The sequence below is a fragment of the Apteryx rowi genome, unplaced genomic scaffold, assembly GCF_003343035.1.
Source record: "Apteryx rowi isolate R43461 unplaced genomic scaffold, aptRow1 scaffold_7, whole genome shotgun sequence".
Taxonomy (NCBI): Eukaryota; Metazoa; Chordata; class Aves; order Apterygiformes; family Apterygidae; genus Apteryx; species Apteryx rowi.
The window spans coordinates 5,037,858-5,057,474 of record NW_020450982.1 but is presented as its reverse complement, the minus strand read 5'-3'; the positions used below and the strand labels follow the sequence as shown (position 1 = coordinate 5,057,474).

Below are 19,617 nucleotides of genomic sequence, written 5' to 3'. Positions count from 1 at the left end.
GGTGGGGGAGTAGGGAGAGCAACTACTGTTGCTGCATCAGTGTTACAAGCAGGATTGGGCTTCTTCCTGCAGAAGCCTAAATGCGCTGGCTGAAGGCAAGACAACCATGGGAATGGAGTGCATGGATGAGGGTGGGAGAATGCTGGCTTTCCTAGTGATTTGCGTAGGCGGGCAGTACCTGGGCTGACAGCATTGAGGGGAAGATCCTGGGAAGTAGCTAGGTATTGAAAAATGCTGGGAACATATTTTGGAACTGCAGAACAGAGAGGGAGAGAGCACAGGCTGGGTGAGACTTTAACCAATTTTCTTGTAACCTGGAATGCCAGGGTGAGATGGTAAATTCTGACTGTTTTATTTTTATATATGTATTAAAAAATAATAAAAAAAAAAGTTGAGGTCCCCAATTCTGAAGAACTGCATATGCAGCGACACCCTGAGGAGCAGCGTATGCCGTTAGGCTGGCCTCAGGGCTGAGAGGTGTGTGTAGGCAGGACGCTGCAGCTGAGTGGATATTGTGTATATAGTGTGTGTGTGTATGCATGCATACATATTTATGTGCATGCACATACACAAAGATATATATGCATGTGTGTGTATATATATACACATGTATGTACACGTACGTATATACATATACGTTCCCCATCACAAATAGAAACAACAAAGACTTTCTCCCCTCTGCCTCTGTAACTGTCACGGGAATGCTGGGGACAGCTAATGTCACAATTTAAAATTATATAGCTTACTCTTAAGTACAAGCTGGAAGTGTGGTAGCATGAATACAGATGTCCTTTCAGCTCTCCAAATGACAAAAAATAGAAGTATAGGCTGCTGGAAATTAAAGTATTCAGTACACTTGTGAAAAAGGTTTGAGACAAATGAAAATGTGAGTGTCTCTGCTCCAAGATGAGTATGAGGAACCTTAAGATTTAATTAAAGCTGTTCCAGATCAAGCAGTTTTCTCTACTGTAGGTCGCTTGTTTTCATACTCTCCCCCGCTCTTGTGCCAGTGCAGCTGTTTGTAGCTGGGTGATGAATTGGGTAAGTGATCTGCCTTAAATTACTCAAGTCTCTGTCTTGATTCAGTTTAGGCAGTGCTGTGACTGAATGAGTAACCATAGCCAGAGGAGGAAATTACATGAGAGCTTAGAGCAGTACCTTTCAACCTGTAAAATGTGCACCACTGAAGCAGATGTGGAGCAAAGCACTTCTGTCCTTCGAAGTTACGTACAGTTATGAAATGCCAAAAGATTCGTAACTGAAAGGAGATGGGGTCTAGGAAAGGTTGAGCAGTAGTGAGTCAGAGCGAAGTGAGGTTTCTATTACAAACCCAAATTCAGTTTTTTTCATGTAAACACCACTTTATTTTTTTTCCCCTCCTTTATTACTCTTTTTCTCTCTTTTCCTCCCTTGCTCCCTTACTCCCTCCAAAAATTCTTGAAGGTTTTAGAGTGCACACTCCCGGATTGGATTTGATGGTCTGAGGTTTAACACTGTAGACTGAACAGATTTGGAATAATGATTTCAGAAATTGTTTTTGACTTCAATCTGCAGTTCTTAATTAAAAACCACTGGTGGTAGATGAATTTCTGTTTTAAATATGATGTAAAAGACATGATTTAGAACCAAGTTAAACCATGTGATGATGTATCATGCTAGGCAAATTGTTCCTTGCAGTTTATTTTTTGCCTCAGATGAGATTTTATAAGGACAAGCATGATTTGAACTGCTGTATGGCTAATGAGAGGCATTTGAAACAAAATGGAGCAATCCATTAAAACATGCATAATGTGTTGCACAACTGAAGAGAAGAGAAAACTTGTCCAAGTGCATCTGTATAGGCTATAATGGAAAGTGTCGCGTTATGGTTAAATCCACGCATGATAACTATGCTTGTAATTCTTCTTCAGATGTAAAATCAGAGTTAGTTTGACACCTCCAGAACAATTAAATGTATTAAGGAAAGACTGTAGTTGTGTTGGCCGCTGTTCTACCTACTTGTGTTTTGATTGAATGTTTGTTGTATGCTGTAAAATGAGTGTATGTGTGGGGGAGTTTCTGACAAACACATGTCTAATTTTGTTTATAGCAATAACAAAGACATTCCACGAAGAATGATCTCTATCCTGATGAATTATTATATAATGATACTTCCAGTCTTGTAGTAGAGCTGCTGTACTGTATCTTATAATAGGAGTTTTGGGTTGAAACAAGACGTAACAACAGTTTCTTTATAGGTATGCTACTGGATGGAATAAATGTTCAGTAAATTGGAGCAAATACTCTTTGCTTTAGCAGAAAACAGATTTAGTCAAAGCATCTATTCTAGCCTGATTTTCAATAGTCTCTTTTCCAACATACCGTAAGAGCAAATAACTGTTGTAGCTTAATTGCCTTTTTCTGACCTTTATTGCTAGCGTTCCTTACAACAATGTTCAAGAGCTGTGATGGACTGGGGTCTTTTGATGTCTTTCTGCACAGAGGTGTGGTACAGAAGAGGGAAACTTACAATTTTAAGCAGGTTGTTTAATAAAACAATAATACCCCCCCCCCCCAAATATCAGGTCTTGTTTATACTTTCGAGATAGTATATTTCAGAAAATAGACACCTTAGCTATGACTAACAAACTTTTGCTTGTTTTTCTTTGTACAGGAAATGATAGCAGAGTCCACTCCATTACGCTGCAGAAAGCTCAGCAATCCTGACATCTTTTCATCTGCTGGGAAAACCAAGCTCCATCGTCAGTTAAGTCAAGATGACTGCAAGCTACGGAGAGGCAGTTTGGCTGGCTCTCTGTCAGGTATGCCGTTTTGCAAAGCTGGTACAATAACTGAGTGCTATTAAAGACTTGGTATTACTTGTTGGCATAACAACTGTGATTAAATATACTGATACTTCTTTTATTTAAAACTAGAGCTGACCACTTATTGGGAAGACATACAAAATTTTATGTAAGAGAAAGATGTGAAAGGAGATATTAGTAGGAAACAGTGGAAAAAGACTGGATTTGGAATGAAATTCTATATATTGCCAAAAAAGGAAAAAACAGAAGCTCAGACTTGATGTGCAAAATCAAAAGAAGGTAGTGGCAGAACTTTAGGGATCAATGATATATTCTTACCTCTTTCACTTTTAAAGCAACCACTGAAAGTAAGCTTGCCTACTTTGTATATTCTGCCATATTGTTTCTTAGGGGGAAACTAACTTTTATATCATGTTCAAATTATTTTATTTCTCTTTGGCTTCAAAAGTACTGTCGCCATTTATGATTCAAAATAAAAATGCTGCATACTAACTAGATGTTTTTTCAATTTGTATAATTTTTTTTCTGTGAATGCTGTTTTCAGCTCTGTTGTCAGGGAATTTAGTGTACCTCTACTGTAGAATAGTCCAGTAGTTAGAGCATAGTCCAGTGGTTAGCCAAAAACTGGAGGACCAAGCTCAATAGCTTCCTTTTTCGAAGACTTTGTATGTGGGCTAGGGGATGGTTTCACAACTGTTTAAAACTTGCATCAAAGTTTATGATACTGGCATTAGAGCATACAGGGCTGCATGATCAGCCTGGAATCAAATAGCTGATCTGCCTGAATGCCGATCCTGTTCTGTAGAGTTAATTTTCAGCCTGTTTTCTTCCTGATTAGGCTGACTGGCTGTTTGCATGTTAGTGCAAGAATAAGGGTTTGCGAACTCTCAGTTGGGAGGGGAAGAGGAGGAGTGTTGAGCAAGCCACCCCTTTTGGCAGCAGCTTGGATGGCTTGAGTGATTGTGAAACTACATCCATTGTCTGTCCCTCTGTCCTTTATCTGGAGAAGGATAAATAYACTAATGTTTGAGGTACTAGGTATAATGGGACGTAATAAGCAGTAAAGTATGCACTTTTTTATTTTGGGTAGGCCCTGTCTTTAATGTTTTATTTCTAATAAGTGGGTTATTTTTGAGAAATGGGAACACATTTACAATGTTTTGTACTCAAGGTTGTTTTCTAAGTAGATCAATCACTTGAGAAGAGCAAAGCTTATTAGCTACACAGCTGTTGACTGATTAGAATGGCCAAAGATAATACTATATATTTTTTTTCTTTAGTAGAAGTAAGCAATGTAAAATAAGTAGGAGGAAGCAGGAGCTAGAGAAGTTCCCTTCCTTTTTATAGATTTTCTAACTGATAGGATATAATATTCTTGTAAATTTTCTGTTCTGAATTGATAAGGTTCTCCATAGCTTATTGCTACATCTTAATGACTTTTCAATCTACTATAACCTGGTATATGAAGGGGGAAAAGATCCCCAACAAGATAAGTTTGACTCAATTGAATAAAAGAGATGTAGATGTTTAGATATATATTTTAAATGCAAGTGTTAGGAACATATGTAAGATTTGAGGCGTGGTAGGGAAAGGCTTCCACTTTTGTGGAACTAAAAGGAGATACTCATAATTGTAGAATATGGAAAATTAAACAATATTATTCTTGCTCTCTTAAGCACTGGCATTTTGAATGGTTTAATAATTATATGCTTTGAATTGGTATTATATGGCAACTTTGTTAGTGCTTTACTGAGATAAATACAGCAATATACGTTCTGTAGTTTTAGATCTCTGCAGACAAGAGGAATCATTATATTTGCAAATAACCTTGATAACGAGCAAACCATAAAAATTATGTCCACAGCTGTAAGCAGCTTGAGTGGGACTGAGGAAAAGGTACTAATATGCTGTGTCTGTTTACTAGCCAAAGTTGAGCCTTTTAGTCTTTCATACACTTTGACTTACTACATTAATGTATATTTGATACATTGCTCATAACTTTCACAGAGAATTAACATAAACATTTAAAAAAAAATCCATGGAATCATGGCTAATGGTGTTGTGTGACAGTCCTCCAAATATTGTAGCTGCTTTTACGTGCTGAATGTTTGTAATATTTCTCATGTAATTCTAAGGTCAAATTGAAGAATTTGCAGAAGAATAGGTTTCTGCCTCTGAGAAAAAAGTATTTCCTGCAGTATATGTGATTAAAGAGGTAGAGTTCTTCCTGCTACTCATTGTAATAAATGTCTTGCTCTCTTCTGTATCTGAGTGTATAATTTTTTGAAGGCAACTATCTTCACCGTGCTTGGAAGGGGGGTACTGTTACAGAATTGTATTACCTAATCCTTCCTTTTCCCATCTATAAATAAGTGCCTTCCACTATGTCTCGCACTATTTCACTGTGGAGATGAGGCCTGTCCTACGCTAGTGCCCCAATAGCAGGCCCACATTTCATTTTTGTGTCTTGCAAACAGAAATTTATTTAGTCTGACAGGCCTGATTTTAAGGAAAAGAGGTATTATTCACTCCCATGTAACAGATGGTGAAACTGAAGTACAGGGTTGACTGACCAGCGTTAGAGGAAGTCATTTGGAATCTAATAATGGAACCCAGATTTACAGACCGTCTCACTCATGTGTTTTAGCCACAAGACTATCTTTCTTCTCTTTTTTTGTGAATGACATAATTGTACATAAACGGACACTGCCAAGCTTGATGAAGTCAAAATATGACCTACTTTAACTTTGGTTCTTTCTCTTTGTGAAAATTCACTGCTTGACATTTTTCAAAAGAGTGTTATATTGCCTAGAAAAGAATGTATTGAGCAGATCCTTTTAAATGATTACTGTACTTCCTGCAGTCAGGTACAGTGGTGTGAACTGGTTGAGATAGGAACCACTCTTCACACTGTGTAGTTCCACTTTCTTCTTAGAACTTGATGATAATAACTTGATCACATGGGAGATTAGCATCTACACTAATTAATCAAATACGAAGGAGACTTAGGAAAACAAAATTACAGAAATGTTTTGCTTTTAGGATAATATGATGTTGCTGAATAGTGAATTTTGTTTTAGAACAGATCTATCCATAGTTCAAAGCAAAGTAATGTTTAAACATACATTATATGCTGATCACAGTTGCAGGAAATCTACTGCTGAAGGTTGCTGTGGTAGGGGAAAATGGGGATATCTAGATGGATAAGTTGTTTAGAAGAGGTAATATTTTAAAATTATGAATGTATTTTCATGAAAACCTTAATTATACTTCAGAGATTTCACAACATGAACATTACTTTTCCATAGTGTAATAAATTGTTTAATTAGCAGCAAATGTATCATTTTTAAGTTGCATGAAATATAGAAAGGTGTGAAGTGATAGAAATCTGCTTCTACAACTTTCTGGTTTTACCCATCACCTCATAATGAAAATAAACTAGATTCTTTGAAATATCTAATTATCAAACTAAATGACTTCCACAGGTAGTGTGCTTTTACAAGTTCTAACCTGCCAGAACTTTTAAATTGCTTTTTATTAACCATGGTTTCTCCATATGCAATATTTGTTTTCAGAATTATATTTTGAACTTGTAAACTTGTTAAACAAGTTGATAGTATTTTGGTTTTGTTTTTAAAGGAAAGCAACTACTCCCATTATCAAATAGCGTCCACAGTGGAGTGGGACAAACAATATGGCAGCCACCTGGAGATACCTCAAACCTGGTCCGCATGAGAAATCAATCCCTGGGACAGTCTGCACCTTCCCTTACTGCTGGTTTGGTGAGTGAGTCTGGGAATGAGTCTGGGAATACTCTTGGTGCTTTTGTGCTGTAAATAAAAAGTGGTGTGATCCTGTGTTTTAGTTTTTTTACCTTGCTTTCCCCTGTTCCTGCTCAGTGAATTCAGCATTTTGTTCCTGTGGGCCCTTTTTTTGGTAAAGGGTGAATTAGGATGAGAGTATACTCATCCTGATATTTGACAAAAAAGCTGAAAAGGAAAATGTTTGTGTGAAGAATAATCCCTTTTGGGGGAAGCTCCCTCTCAATGCTACTTACACTGCCCGATTTCTGAAAGAAAAAAAAATCACTGGAAATCTAAGGAGATGTGAGCATGAGAGCTTTATGGTTTAAAACAAGTTTAATTGGGAGACAGCTTTGAGTAGCTACCTTCACCTGTTTCCCCAGAGAACAGGTAGCTGAAAGGTATAACTGTCCAAGGAATTGAAGAGCTGGAGCTGATGTCTGCTGTTCTGCATGGTTTCTGTCAAAAAGTTTTGGTAAAATGAATGTATTTTTGAAGAATGTTGAGTCTGTTAAATCAGCATCTTCTTGGAGGAGAGTATTCTGTATGGGAAGGAAACTCAGCTGGCTATAATGAAGCCAGCTGATTGCAAACCAAAAGGATCATACCTTTTATTTATAGTTGTTTCTTATTCCCTCTAAATATTTAAAATTGTTAAAGGCAGCTATTCAGTCACATATGCAACATAAATATTGATGAATGGAAGACTAAAAGCAAAGCCTGAAAGCTTTTTTGCCAAATTCCATAGAGTTTGCCTGAATTACCAAGTTTTGCTCATATGAGGTAATTTTGGTGTGTCAGTTGCATTAGGGTATATGGCTGTAAGAAACTGCGTAAATGTATCTTATATTGTAAGACTGTTTAGAAACAATGACCGCTTAAGTAAAATGGTGCCCCTTCTATATAGTTTAGGTTGGCAGCCCTTACAATTTTCTTTTGGAAAGCTTAGATGGTTTGGTACCACCAGGGAGCTTGAAATGAAACTTAAATCTTTAAAGCTGAAAAAAGCTGTGCATTTGTATTACCAGTAATTTTGATTTTACAATGAAGTATTTACGATCTTAGCAATTTTAGATATGCTGGTCACATCAGGATATTGAAATGCTTCTGATTTGATTTAATTTTATTGTGTCTTAGTTTGGTGCCTGTAGATAAATACAGTTCTATTAGTGTTTGCCTTAAATATCTATTCTTAGTGACACTTGTAATTTGGCAGTATCAAYACAAAGAGAGAATTCTCACATGAACTTGGCATCTAAGTATTTATCTGATGGAGATTTAAAAAAAAGTGATATGTTAACGTACAGGCTTATTCTCTAGAGATAGGCAAATGCCTTAAAGCTTTATAGCTTAATTTAATGAAAATAGCTGCACTTTAAAACAAAGCGTTAGTTTTCAGGCATTTAATTTGGACTATTACTTTGCTTAACCCTTTTGTACTATTCAGTGGGCTGCAGATGTGTTTGTGTGTAAGACTTAATGCTGCATATTGATATGATGCGTTTCCAGTTTTTAAGGGCACTGTGTTGTCAATCAAATGCTCTCATATGAAATGGGAATACCAATAACTTATTTTAAAATAATTGTTTCTAATTAAAGCTGAGAAATTCAGCTGTAAATCCAGTATTAGCCCCTTTTTGTTGCAGTTGTTAAATACTGAAATACATGGCTGTTTTCCTGCCTCTGTATAGTTTATGGTGGGCTGTATGTTAATTATAGTGCTGTTAATTAAGGCTAGAAATTAAGAATTTTTATATGAAGTGGTGTACTGAAGCAATGACTAGAGAGGTTGTCACAAGATGAACACCTAATTAAATGCAATGAATCCTGGGATCTTAGAAGTAGTTACATGTTTGCAGCTGTTTTAATATGCTTGTGGTATTGAAAATTTCACAAATTGCAACAGCAAAAAGCTTCTTGCAGTATAATTAATCTCCTTTGAAGAACAGTTCTGTTAAGAGATGAGTAGGTTCAGTAATAGTGTCATTTTAATATGCCTGTCTTGATTATTAGTGTTTAGTTTTTTTTATTATTTGTTACTAATACAACAAATACACAGCAAGAGAGAAATGGGAGTGTGGTACCAAAAAGACTGACCATTCAAAGCTACACGTATCATTTCTGCTCCTTCTTTATGGCACTAATTATCAGTGGATTTTCCTTTGCTAAATTGCTTTGCTGGCATTCAATACCGTGTTTTTTACTTTCTAATCACTAGTAATCCTACAGATTGTTTGCTGTGCTCAAATTACATTCTTTTGAACTTTGAAAATATTTGCAAAGCAAAATGATAAATTAAGAATAACAAATCTATAGAAATTACTTTGCAGCTTTTGAAACAAGACTGATTGCTAGGCTACTTATCAGCAACAACTCAAGAACTGGAAATATATCAAATTCTCACATGCTGAACTGCATAAGCACAATTCATTGTTCAACAACATCCTTCAGCTCTTACATGGGCGATAGTCTGGATTAATGTGTCTGCATGGCAGTTGTCACTAGATCCTTGACTTGAGAAAGAAGCCAGCACAGACTGAATACCGAGTGCTGTCTCGGTGAAGTGATCGATGTTGATCAGATCTGTGTGCTTTCTAAAATACACATGGGGATTTCAGAGGGTGACCTTCAGTTCATCTGCTATATTCTACTTGTCTGCTGCAAGATAGATGGCTTTGATCCTAGTGGGTTGACTTCTGGTGGGGAGCGTCCTATGACTTCGTTTAGTATTTAAGGCAGGTAAATCCCTAATATAGCCTAGGAAGTAAATTGGGGGGGGGGGTGAGACATAGGCATTGCTGTGGGTATCTCAGGGATATTTTTCACTCTCAAAACCCGAAGTAGTAAAAACTTTAAAACAAAACAAAACAAAAAAAAAAACCAAAAAACCCAACACTGTCCTAAACCTTAAAAAAGGGGGTGGGGGAGGTGGCGTGCGTGTGTACGGAACAGAAGGATAATACGGTGGAAGATGCCTTCTTACTTAGTTTGGATTTTTCCTCATCTGAAGTCTTGGTCTGCGAACACCCTGTCCTAGAAAGAGTTAGAACTTGGACAGTGTTTTGAAGAAAGCTGATGAGAATGATCAAGAATATAGATGTATTCTCTTCTGAACAAAGACATGAAGAGCATGAAGGCTTCTTAACTTTAGAAAGGACAAGGAAGTTGGGAAGAGAACATTGTGATTGTTTTGGAGAAGGTAGATTGGGAGTGTCTTTCTTGCAAATCTTTATTTTGACAAAACTCAGTGGGTGAAATAAATTGCCAAGAGGTATTTATCTCGATACCAATCGCAATGCCATAACATGTTAACATGCCAGGACTGGAGCTTGTGTGGAAAACGGATGGTTTTCCCCTGCTGTTAGCTATTGTTAAGGACAGGTTGCTCAACTGGATTACCACAAGAATGACAAAGGCATATTTACATTTGTTTAGATCTACTTCTTTCCATCTCGTAGAGAACATCTCAAGCACTCCAGCTTTTTGTGAAGGAAACATCTGGCAGTGTGGTGTCCATTAATTAGGACTACATTTTAAATGCTCTGCTTGCTATCTAATGCCCAGAGAAGTTATAGAGGTGTTCTAAGAGTAAGAAACCACACATGTTCCCATCATTATGGCTGGCAAAAAGAAAACACTTGGAGGAATTGATTTGAAAGAGCTTATCAGTGGAAAATCTGATTTTTATACTTTTGCAAAAGAAATTTTGAACTTTTTTTTCCTTAAAAGCTTCAGTTTTCTAAACTGTACCCTGTACCTGTCCAAAAGTAGCTGTAGAACTGAAAAATTCAGCATTTTAAAAGCAAGGTTGAGGATTCCAGCTGTGTGGTGGTAGCTCTCTCTGGCCTGAACAGTCTTTCTTACCCCCTGTACCACACTGTACGTGCTTTGAGCCTTTTCTTCATCTTCACAGATAAAGACCGGTGACTAAGCAGTTGGTGCTCAGTAAATTCTCCAGTGCCACATGTAAGGCTTCCTTTTACGGCCAGTCTCCACTTCAGAGAACAATTTCAAATGACTTGCAGTTTTGCATTCACTTGGAAGGGTTATGATTAAGACAAAATGAGTCAACTGAGTGTTTCACAGTTGTGGAGAGTGCCAGTTCACCTTTCACTGGTCTCCTTCCACGGGAAGTGGTAAACGAAGCCTCTCAGCTTTTGAATAGTGATCTGCAGGCTGCAGAGGCTCGGGTGCGAGGATCTGGCATCGCTGACAGGCTGAAGGACTTCCCATGCTGGATAAGACTGGACCAGTGACGTTCCCCAGTCAGCCTGATTTATTCTCAGTGTTCAGTTTCACAAAGATGTGTGGATTAGCTAATACTGAGCGGAAGGAGGAAAACGGCTGTCTTTGGGATAGTGGGTCCTTTGGGCTATGAGGAAGCGTGTACGGGCAGGCTGGTAACTGAGACCGACTTCATACTGCGGCGTGTTACCTTGGATGTCCAAGTCGGGGTGTGCTTTTTAGACATGTGAGAGAACATTTACTCTTGTTGTTTTAAGTTTTTACCCTTTTGCTTTTTGATTTAGTTTTACATGTATTAGGAATAGAATTAATTTGTTCTGATATAGTCATGTATTTCCAGTGCACAGTTTGTCCTTTCTGCGCTAACAGCAGAACCCTTTATTACAAAAGGATCTACTATACTTTTGTCAAAACACTCTCATTCGTGGCTCCTAGGAGCGGATGGTGGGCTGCCGGTTTGGGGTTTGAGGTGCGCCAGCCTCAGGAATCGCGTTTCACGTTCAATTGCCCATGTCTGTCCAGCCGGCTAGGGAATTTGTGGTGCTCTTCTGCCATCTGCTGGTGGGCAAGTGGATCTTGCCAGGAATAACCTCACTCCCAGGGCTGGTGAATTGCTGGGAAAAGTTTTCAGAGGTCCTGGGAAACGTTAACGATTTCATAATACAAGGCTGTTATTTCTGGGCTTGTGTCCCGCAGTAACCACTTGTTAATAACCTGGCCCGTTTTAGCTGGAGTGTAAATCAGCTTCATATTTTAATGCTGCACCCTGGCAAGCCATGTGTTTCATGGCAAACAACAATCTTGTTCTGGTAGCAGAAAGATGATTGTTGGGATAGCTAAGGAAAAGAAAAAAGATATTTTTTTTTCCTAATTATATAAATGATTATTTTTACCATTTTGGATCAAAAGCTCTGTTGCCTGTGTTTTGCTCTCTGACCGGCTAGGTGGTGCTGGAACACCAGCGGCCCGTTATTTCAGTGTAGCGAATTACTTTTTCAATGCAAAATGACACCGTTGCTTCAGGGCCAACCTGAAGAAGAGCTAGAGGTGTTTTCCTGTAGACTGCAGCTAAAGGAGAACTTAGTTCTGTGTTGACTGTCAATTCTGTGCAGAAATTAATAATTGAAAAGGCGAGAAGTGCAGCATAACTAACAGAAGTTCAAGCTTCTTTATATTCACTCTGTGTTTCCAAAACCCTTTTAGTTATAGAAGAAAATTCAATCTCTGGGTCTCCTATTTATTCTATAGTGCTTTTAATGGACTTAGTATTAATTCTTGAGGATCTCTGCTTAATGTGAGCGTCTGGGTAATGGTTGTGAATTTCCGTGCCGGAGGTTTGGAAGGAAGAGCGCTTGTGGGGCGTGGGGACTAGCAGATCTCCGACTAGCAATGATATGTTAGTTTGCAAAGCACAATAGCTGCTCTTCCACTGTGCTCTCCACCTTCCTGCTGGATATGTATGCTGAAAACGAGGTGAGTGTATAGAGCCCAGCCTTCTACCTCCTCACAAAAGAATGAGATGTAATCTCTCTCTTTTTATTGAAAAATGCAATAGTAGTTGGGGGACAAATTGATAATGCCAGCAGTGCTTAGAGCTACCTCCTGCTGACTGACTGGTATTTACTACAGAAGCAGACATTTGAATCTGATGAGAAAACTTCATTTACGTTTGTGTGTTTTGAAAGAAACAACTGCTCTTTTCCCAAAAAGTTTTGTTATAGGGAACCCTAATTTTAGTTCATGCTTTAGGTGGTAACATGTTGATTTTTTTTCAAATATTGCTGAAGACATTTGAAAATATTTTTGACTAAAAATTAATCATTCAAATTATAGCTGATGAAGACCATATATGTGTTTCAGGGAGTAGGAAGCTTTGAATATTTGACGTATAAGTAGAATTTCATGGTTTCATATTGTTGGAAAGACCAAAAAAAGCTATGGCTGTATGAATGAATGGAATTTATTACTGTATGGAGTCATGGAAGCTGTGTTTTAAAATAGCAGATGAGGAAAAACATGTAATAATCTGAGAGGGGAAGTAAGTGGATTTCCATAATTAAGATTGTGTGGAGTCTAAATTTATGCATACTAATTAAAATTTGCATGTGCTTATGCTGTCAAGTCTGTGAGTGAATCTTTGAGAGTTTGGAGAAGTTATGAATTTTGGAAGATGTAAGGAGAAAGGAAGATAGAAGGTAGTGTCGCTTGAGGAACTAAAGCAATGCTCAGGCTTGCAGGGACTGGGGTTGGGAGAGAGGTGGGGAGCAAGATCTAGACAGAGGGTTGAAAGTATTGGCATGAGCTGAATGATAAGACCTGAAAGTAAGGACAAAGAACTTAGATCTGATAATGTAGAACAGTGGAGGATCAGGCCTTTGCAGAGAAGTAAATGATATTATGAGCAAACCGCAGAAAAGTTGTGTCTCTGGTAGGAATACTAAAATGCATATGCTATAATTCTGCGTGTTTTCTTGATAAGTTAAGGAACGTACACTTCACAGTGGTATTCAAAATTGGCAGTCTTGGTAGGTTTTTAACTAGAAAATTTCATTCTAAATAATAAATGTGTCTATGAGTAAAGAACAGTAAATATTTGTGATAATTTGTGTACTGAAGGTATATTCAATATATAGTGCGTGTTATTTAAACACAGGAAGCACTGAGGAAATCTCAATCTTTTCAGGTCAGCATCTTTTTATTCCCTTCAGTTAAGTGAATTCCGTTTTGGAGTGAACTCATTGGCTCAGAGGAGATTTTCATACTCAAAAGAAAATTTGAATACCCTTCTGTGTAACCTGGTGCTTGTCATCACAGGAAATATGAATTCATAAAATTTGCCTTGTGATAATTGTCAGGCAGTAGACTGTCAGTTTGAATGATTGCAGTTCTCATTATCTTCAGATGCTGCATGTTACTTTTTGTCTAAGAATATGTTGGATTGATTTTTGGCACTTGCAGTGGGTTCTCTTCCTGACAGCAGCACTATTGTAGGTGTAAAGTGAGAAACTGCTGTAGTGTGCATGGGAAATTAGCTTTTTTGCTTGGGGAGCTGTGGGGAACTTAAGGTAGGAAATAAAGATTTATTCAGACCGTCTTGAATGCGAGTTGTCACTGGAACGATGCTTCATTCCATGAAGGTGTCTTGTGGTTCTTTTTGACCTTCACGTAAAAATGTACCAGTGTAGACAATAAAAAGTTCTTCTTTGATTTTAAAATATTTAAAACCTGGCACTCATATTTCAGTGATTTCTGCAAGTATTTCCACAGAAAGACAGGCAGTGTGAGATGTCTGCATTTAGTATCTTAATATGGCTGCCTTCTCTGTCTGGTCATGTTTCTGGTTACTGTTTCCTGGGATGTGGTAATAGGAGGGTCAGTCTTTAAGCGTGAAATAATTTGGTTGCCTAAGTTTCAGACTATTCTGTTTCACTGTTTTGAGCTTTGACATCTATAAAAATTCCCTTCCCCCCTCCCCCCTTTGACTAAGCAAGAGCCTTGGAGATGCTCTAGAGATTGTAGCGTGATCCTGCATGTTTGGCTGCCTACCATCTGGTTTGGTGTGCTATACTGTATCGTTTTGGCTTAGCCAAGCTATGTCATGTATCTTTGCAGCTATCCAAATGGATCCAGCTCAGGAGGCTCAGCAACTGTTTATTTTACTACTTGGAGGAAAATGGGAATATGGTGGTTTCCATGTTCCACCTCTGAGCAGCTGCAGCTCAGAATCTTGCCTAACAGTTAATCTATGTAACTCCTTATTGCTTTGAGATTACTTGAGGCGGAGAACTGAATTTTCTGAAATCTCTTGGCAGAGCTATGTGTAGCCTTGTAATTGAAATACAGTACTAAAGCATGAGACTTATGCAACAAACCTGATCGGAGAGGTTAAATCACTTGGTCATCAGTAAAACTGGGAGTAGCACATACCTCACAGGCTTTCTGTAAAGCTCAGATGTACCAGCGGGCTTGATTTAGAGCCTGTATCTGTAGGTCTTTCCTTTGTGGACTGTGACTAGGATAAATAAAGAATGACCATGCTGGTTTTTCAATGCTTTGCTTATAGGACTAGAGGGGAAGAGAGATTCCTGTGTGCTGAAAACCAGTCGTGGCCAGGTAAATGAAGAGCAAAATTTCCTGAGTGGGTGCCTTAAGTGCTTGAAATCAACTGGCTTACCTAAGTTGTCTTATGAGTAAATAGCGTGGAATAACTGACTTAGGTGCCCCTTGTTTTTTGTTATTTATTACAATGGCCAAGTTTCCAAAAAATAAATGGGATTCTGTGTACATCATGAATGTAAAATGCTGTCATATGGAAGCTGTAGTGCGAGTATACAAAAATGTGTGTCAATGTGAACTTAGTTATTGGCAAGGGGTAAATGTTTATAATTGAGGATAGAGAGAAGTGTGGGGTCATAAAAGAATGTGAAATGTAATTAACCTAAAATAACCTTTAAAATATTTTCTGAGGCTGATAAATCAAATGAGCTGTCAAGATAACTTGATGAGAGATTTTAATTTTGTACCTTAAATAATATCCAATTAAAATTCTCAAGATTTCGCTTTGTGGTGGAATCCACTGAGACTTATATTTTCACAGTGACCCTGTGATTTGATAACATTGTTAATGTATTTGGTGCATATTTGAGGGGTAAGGTCTAGGTTAATGGCAGCCTTTGTTCTTTAAGTGCTTGAAGCTACAAAGCTTTAATTGAAGGTATAAATGTTCAAACTTTATTATTTTTATGTGGTCATATGGTATAGTGACAGTAAAAGTAGTTACAAGATAAACTCCTATTGCAGAGTTGATAATCTGCCCATAAAAACAAATTATTGTTTGAAACTTGGAATTAAAATTTGCTGCTTTGGAGTTTAGATAAAACATTCAACCCTAACGTAATTTCTGTATTTGTCATGCAAATTCAAAATTAGCAAAAAGCATCTACATAACTTTAATATAGAGAATACTGCTATGTGACTTTGTTTACACAAATATGGTTACTGTGCACGCACTAATTTTTTCACATGAAGCCTTCTAGTAGATACTTGCTTACATATTTGTATTTCATACAGTTAACTCTGCAGAGATTTTTTGGACAATTGCATGTCAAATTTTCCAAACATCGATAGTTGAACTAATTTAATTGATGAGCTGTTACCAAAGAAAATACATACTGTATTTATCACTGTGTTGAACACAAATGCCAGAATGTTGGTTGTGCTATTGCAGTGCTGCTTCTGCTTTAATTTCATCCATGTTGCTAACCTTGGTTACCCGATTGCTGTTTGCAGCTTTGTATTCTGTGCTCTCTGATGTGAGCTAGATCCTTTTTAACATTTGTGCTGGTTCTGTTGTCCCTAAGCTCTCCTGTCCCTCCTACCTTCTTCCAGCAATGTTCATGTCTCTTCATGGCTTTCCCTTCCACCCCCCCCCCCCCCAAACAAGAAAAAAAGCCCCATAATAAAAATGAATTCTTATGATGTGTTGGTAGCTAGGAAAGTTGTGAATTCAGACTGCTTTGTGCACAAGTATACTTGTACTATGACCTCCTTAATTCCTCCCCTTATTTGTCTGGGACTAGACTGTAAACTCATTGAGCTGTGGACTACTGGTTTGGAAATCTTAGAGTGAAAGCTGTTGTGTTGTATCTTGTATTACAGTTTCAACATCACTTAAAATTTGCACTTAGCTTTCTTACCGTACAGTAACTAATTCTGGTACAACCTTTGTACAACCTTTATTTTTGTAGTATCTCCTTGCTAAATGAATGGTATTCTGCAACTTGAGCTCTTGATCCACAAACCCTTTGAGTCTGTTCAAATGATGGTTTGCAATGTAAAATAACATTTGTGGGTATTATTCCAAAGTGTCTTGGTAACTATTTGGTTGTTATGCTTTGGTTGTTATAGCTTTTGTCATCTTGCCTTAATTCACTCATCAAATAATTTAGCTTGCAGAATAAAGTGCAGGGTGTTATGAATTTAAGACATATTTAAGATTTCTTTTACAAGAAATGCAGGTATCTCAGAACAAAATAAGCTAGTGAAATAATCGGAGAATTTTGGCAAAATCAACTTATGAGCTTACAAAAGAAAGGAAAAACAATTTATAATATCACATACATGCAGAAAGAAACCTGAATTGAGAGGTAAGGCACCATCTTATCATTGTCAAATTATACTGATCGGGCAGCAGTATCAATCCTAATTAAACAGGCAAATGGTGTATTTGGCTTTTTTTTTCTTTTTTTTTTTAATAAAAAGTGCAGAAAACATGCCTTGTTGTATGCTGACATGTTTATTTTCTTGATGTAATTTACATACTGCATTTAAAATGTTGCTGACTGGGAACTAGTTGAATTATAACAGATACAGAGTAGAAAGAAATTCAGACCTTTTTATGGCTGACATCAGCATCAGTAAATGTCAGGTAATACCTACAAGCAAAACAGTTGATTTAAGTAACAACTTCATTTCAAGAGGGCACTAATAAATTGAGTGGGGTGTTTCTCCCTTTTGTATGCTAAAGATTTTTAGGAAATCCATTATATTGAGATCAGACTTAAAAAGAAAATGGCAGCAAAACTTGGTATAAATGAGATGTTTCAAACCTCCAGGGACCGTGTTCCCATTGGGGTGTTGCTGTCAGACAAATCTGTGGTATCAGTCTCCCTGGGGAAGTGTCAAGCATAGATTAAAACCCATTGAATTGGAGGGGTGTTTGGCAATTAAAATAAACTCTACAATAGTGTGATGGATTTCTTGTACTATTCTAATTGCAGAATTCACACGACTTTTTTCATAAACAGAAAGGTAAGCTGATGATGTTCCTGATTTAACATAAGTTGCAATCATTTCCAAAGAAAGGTATTGTGGTGTCTAACTTCTTCATTAAGTACATTAATGATGCATATCCTTCCATCTGCTCTCTGATTTCTATTTTTGTCCCACTATTAAGAAGATTTTATCATCAAGCTTTGCCTATATTGTTTGAAGTCTTCATCTGAGAATAGTCATGGACAACCTGAAGTAATAGTTTGCTGCAGTCTTCTTTGCACATCAAGAAATTCTCCAGTAGTCCAGTGGTTCAAAAAGAAGTAGGTATATTATTCAGCATGTTCTGGAGCAAGCAGTGAAAGGTGTCCATTTTGTGTTAACTAAAATGGAGAAACTTGATTTAACTGCATTTTCCCTATGATACAGAATTGAGCTCATCCTTTTTGTTAGAAGTTGCTGTTCTATGCTGAAACCATCAGTTCAGAGTAGTGGTGAGTGTATACTAATTTTCACTAGGCATAAGTATAATTATTATATTTTCTACTATATGTTTTACAGATAATTAATAACTTAAAATACTCAAATTCTGACATGGTTATATTAAGGACTAGCTATTGTGTCCTAAAAAAGAGCATATGGGAGAAAGTATTAAAAAAGTATAAAAGAAAGTATATGGGAAGGACAGAATAGATTGGCCTTGTGGTTGGGTGGTGATGCGTGTTTAAAGAAAAAACAAAATACCCTGAAACCTCCTCCTCTTTTCAATGGAAACAGACAAAGCATCAGCGAGTAGCATAGACTACCTGAGAGCTGAAACTCAGATCTCACTAAGAAAAAGTAATCTAGGGTCTATATTACCCGCTATGTGACTAGGATAGATGATGCTAACTGTAGTATGCTGGGGAAGATCAGACACTGTAGAATGAAATATTGGTGGGAGATTCAGTTGCTCATAGGTAGACTGGACACATGTCATGTTGGGATATGATGAGACTAAAACCTTTTATGTTCAATGACTCTATGACTTTATATGTTCAATGTGTTCATAGATCGGTCAAGCTCTAGCAAAGAGTCTGGGAGGAGAAGCAGCGTTGCCTTGATCATTAGCACTGCTCAATTCTGGTTCAAAATGTAACTCAGAAAGCCACCTTTTAATACCAACTGAAATATATATATATTCAGGAATAAAAATAGTCAAAAGTCCACTAAAGCTGTTTTCAGTTCCAAAAGGATGAACCAATTTAGAAAGACTTGTTGAAGAGCAAGGAGCATAAGCTAACAGAGCTGCGTCTTTAGTCTCCGTGGAACCTACTTAAGGGCCTTCCTGTTAGAGACACAGAAAAATGCAGCCCCCAACCCCACCCCTCTTCAACAAGAGCTGAGAATGGTTAAAAGGAAATTAAAATGGTTAAAAACAGGTAAAGGAGGCTATTAGTTCAATGAGTAAAGGGAGATAATCACACAGCTTTAAAACAATCCAAGCTACTAATTGTGCTGTATAACCTATTACTTAAAATAGTTTTAGTAGTTGAGGACTGGAAGTTGGCAAATGTGGTACCATATTTTAAAAAAAAGGGATCCAAGACAGATCTGCAGAGTTACAGAATTGCAGGTGTTCCCCTTATGCCGTAGTTGGTGCCTGAATCCTTTTTCCTACTAGTTTAATTTACCATTTGGTTGTATTAAAACAAGATTTGAATAGACCAGCCTTACAAAGTCATTCAGAAAACTGTGACAGTACTGATTACACTGTTTACACTGTGCCAAGCTTTGTAATACAATTATTTTTTATCATCAGTGGTTTTATATTTATTTCTAGGTCATTGATTAAAATGCTGAGTAAAGTGGATATATTGCTGTTCTGTTGACATTGGATGGTCCTATTCAATAGTGATTTTTCTTTTGACAGCTATTTTTTAAAGTTCAGTCCATTGGCTATTTCTTAGTCCAAGTAGTTTTGCTGTTTCATAGTGATACATTTTTTTGAAATC

At 37.3% G+C, this 19,617-nt stretch overlaps 1 protein-coding gene across 12 annotated transcripts in view; it reads left to right on the top strand.

Annotated features, from left to right (window-relative positions):
• MAST2 (microtubule associated serine/threonine kinase 2) overlaps window positions 1-19,617 on the top strand; it is a 206,067-nt gene that overhangs the window by 16,793 nt on the left and 169,657 nt on the right. For 6 of the 12 annotated variants that reach the window (XM_026086776.1, XM_026086772.1, XM_026086769.1 and 3 more), the window contains exons 1-3: window positions 2,417-2,521; window positions 2,654-2,801; window positions 6,444-6,586. In XM_026086776.1, coding sequence (XP_025942561.1) covers window positions 2,432-2,521; window positions 2,654-2,801; window positions 6,444-6,586 — 381 coding nt within the window. In that variant the 5' untranslated portion in view covers window positions 2,417-2,431. Of the gene's footprint in view, window positions 1-2,416; window positions 2,522-2,653; window positions 2,802-6,443; window positions 6,587-19,617 lie in introns of those variants that run through there. The other 6 variants (XM_026086767.1, XM_026086768.1, XM_026086766.1 and 3 more) reach the window with 3 other exon arrangements.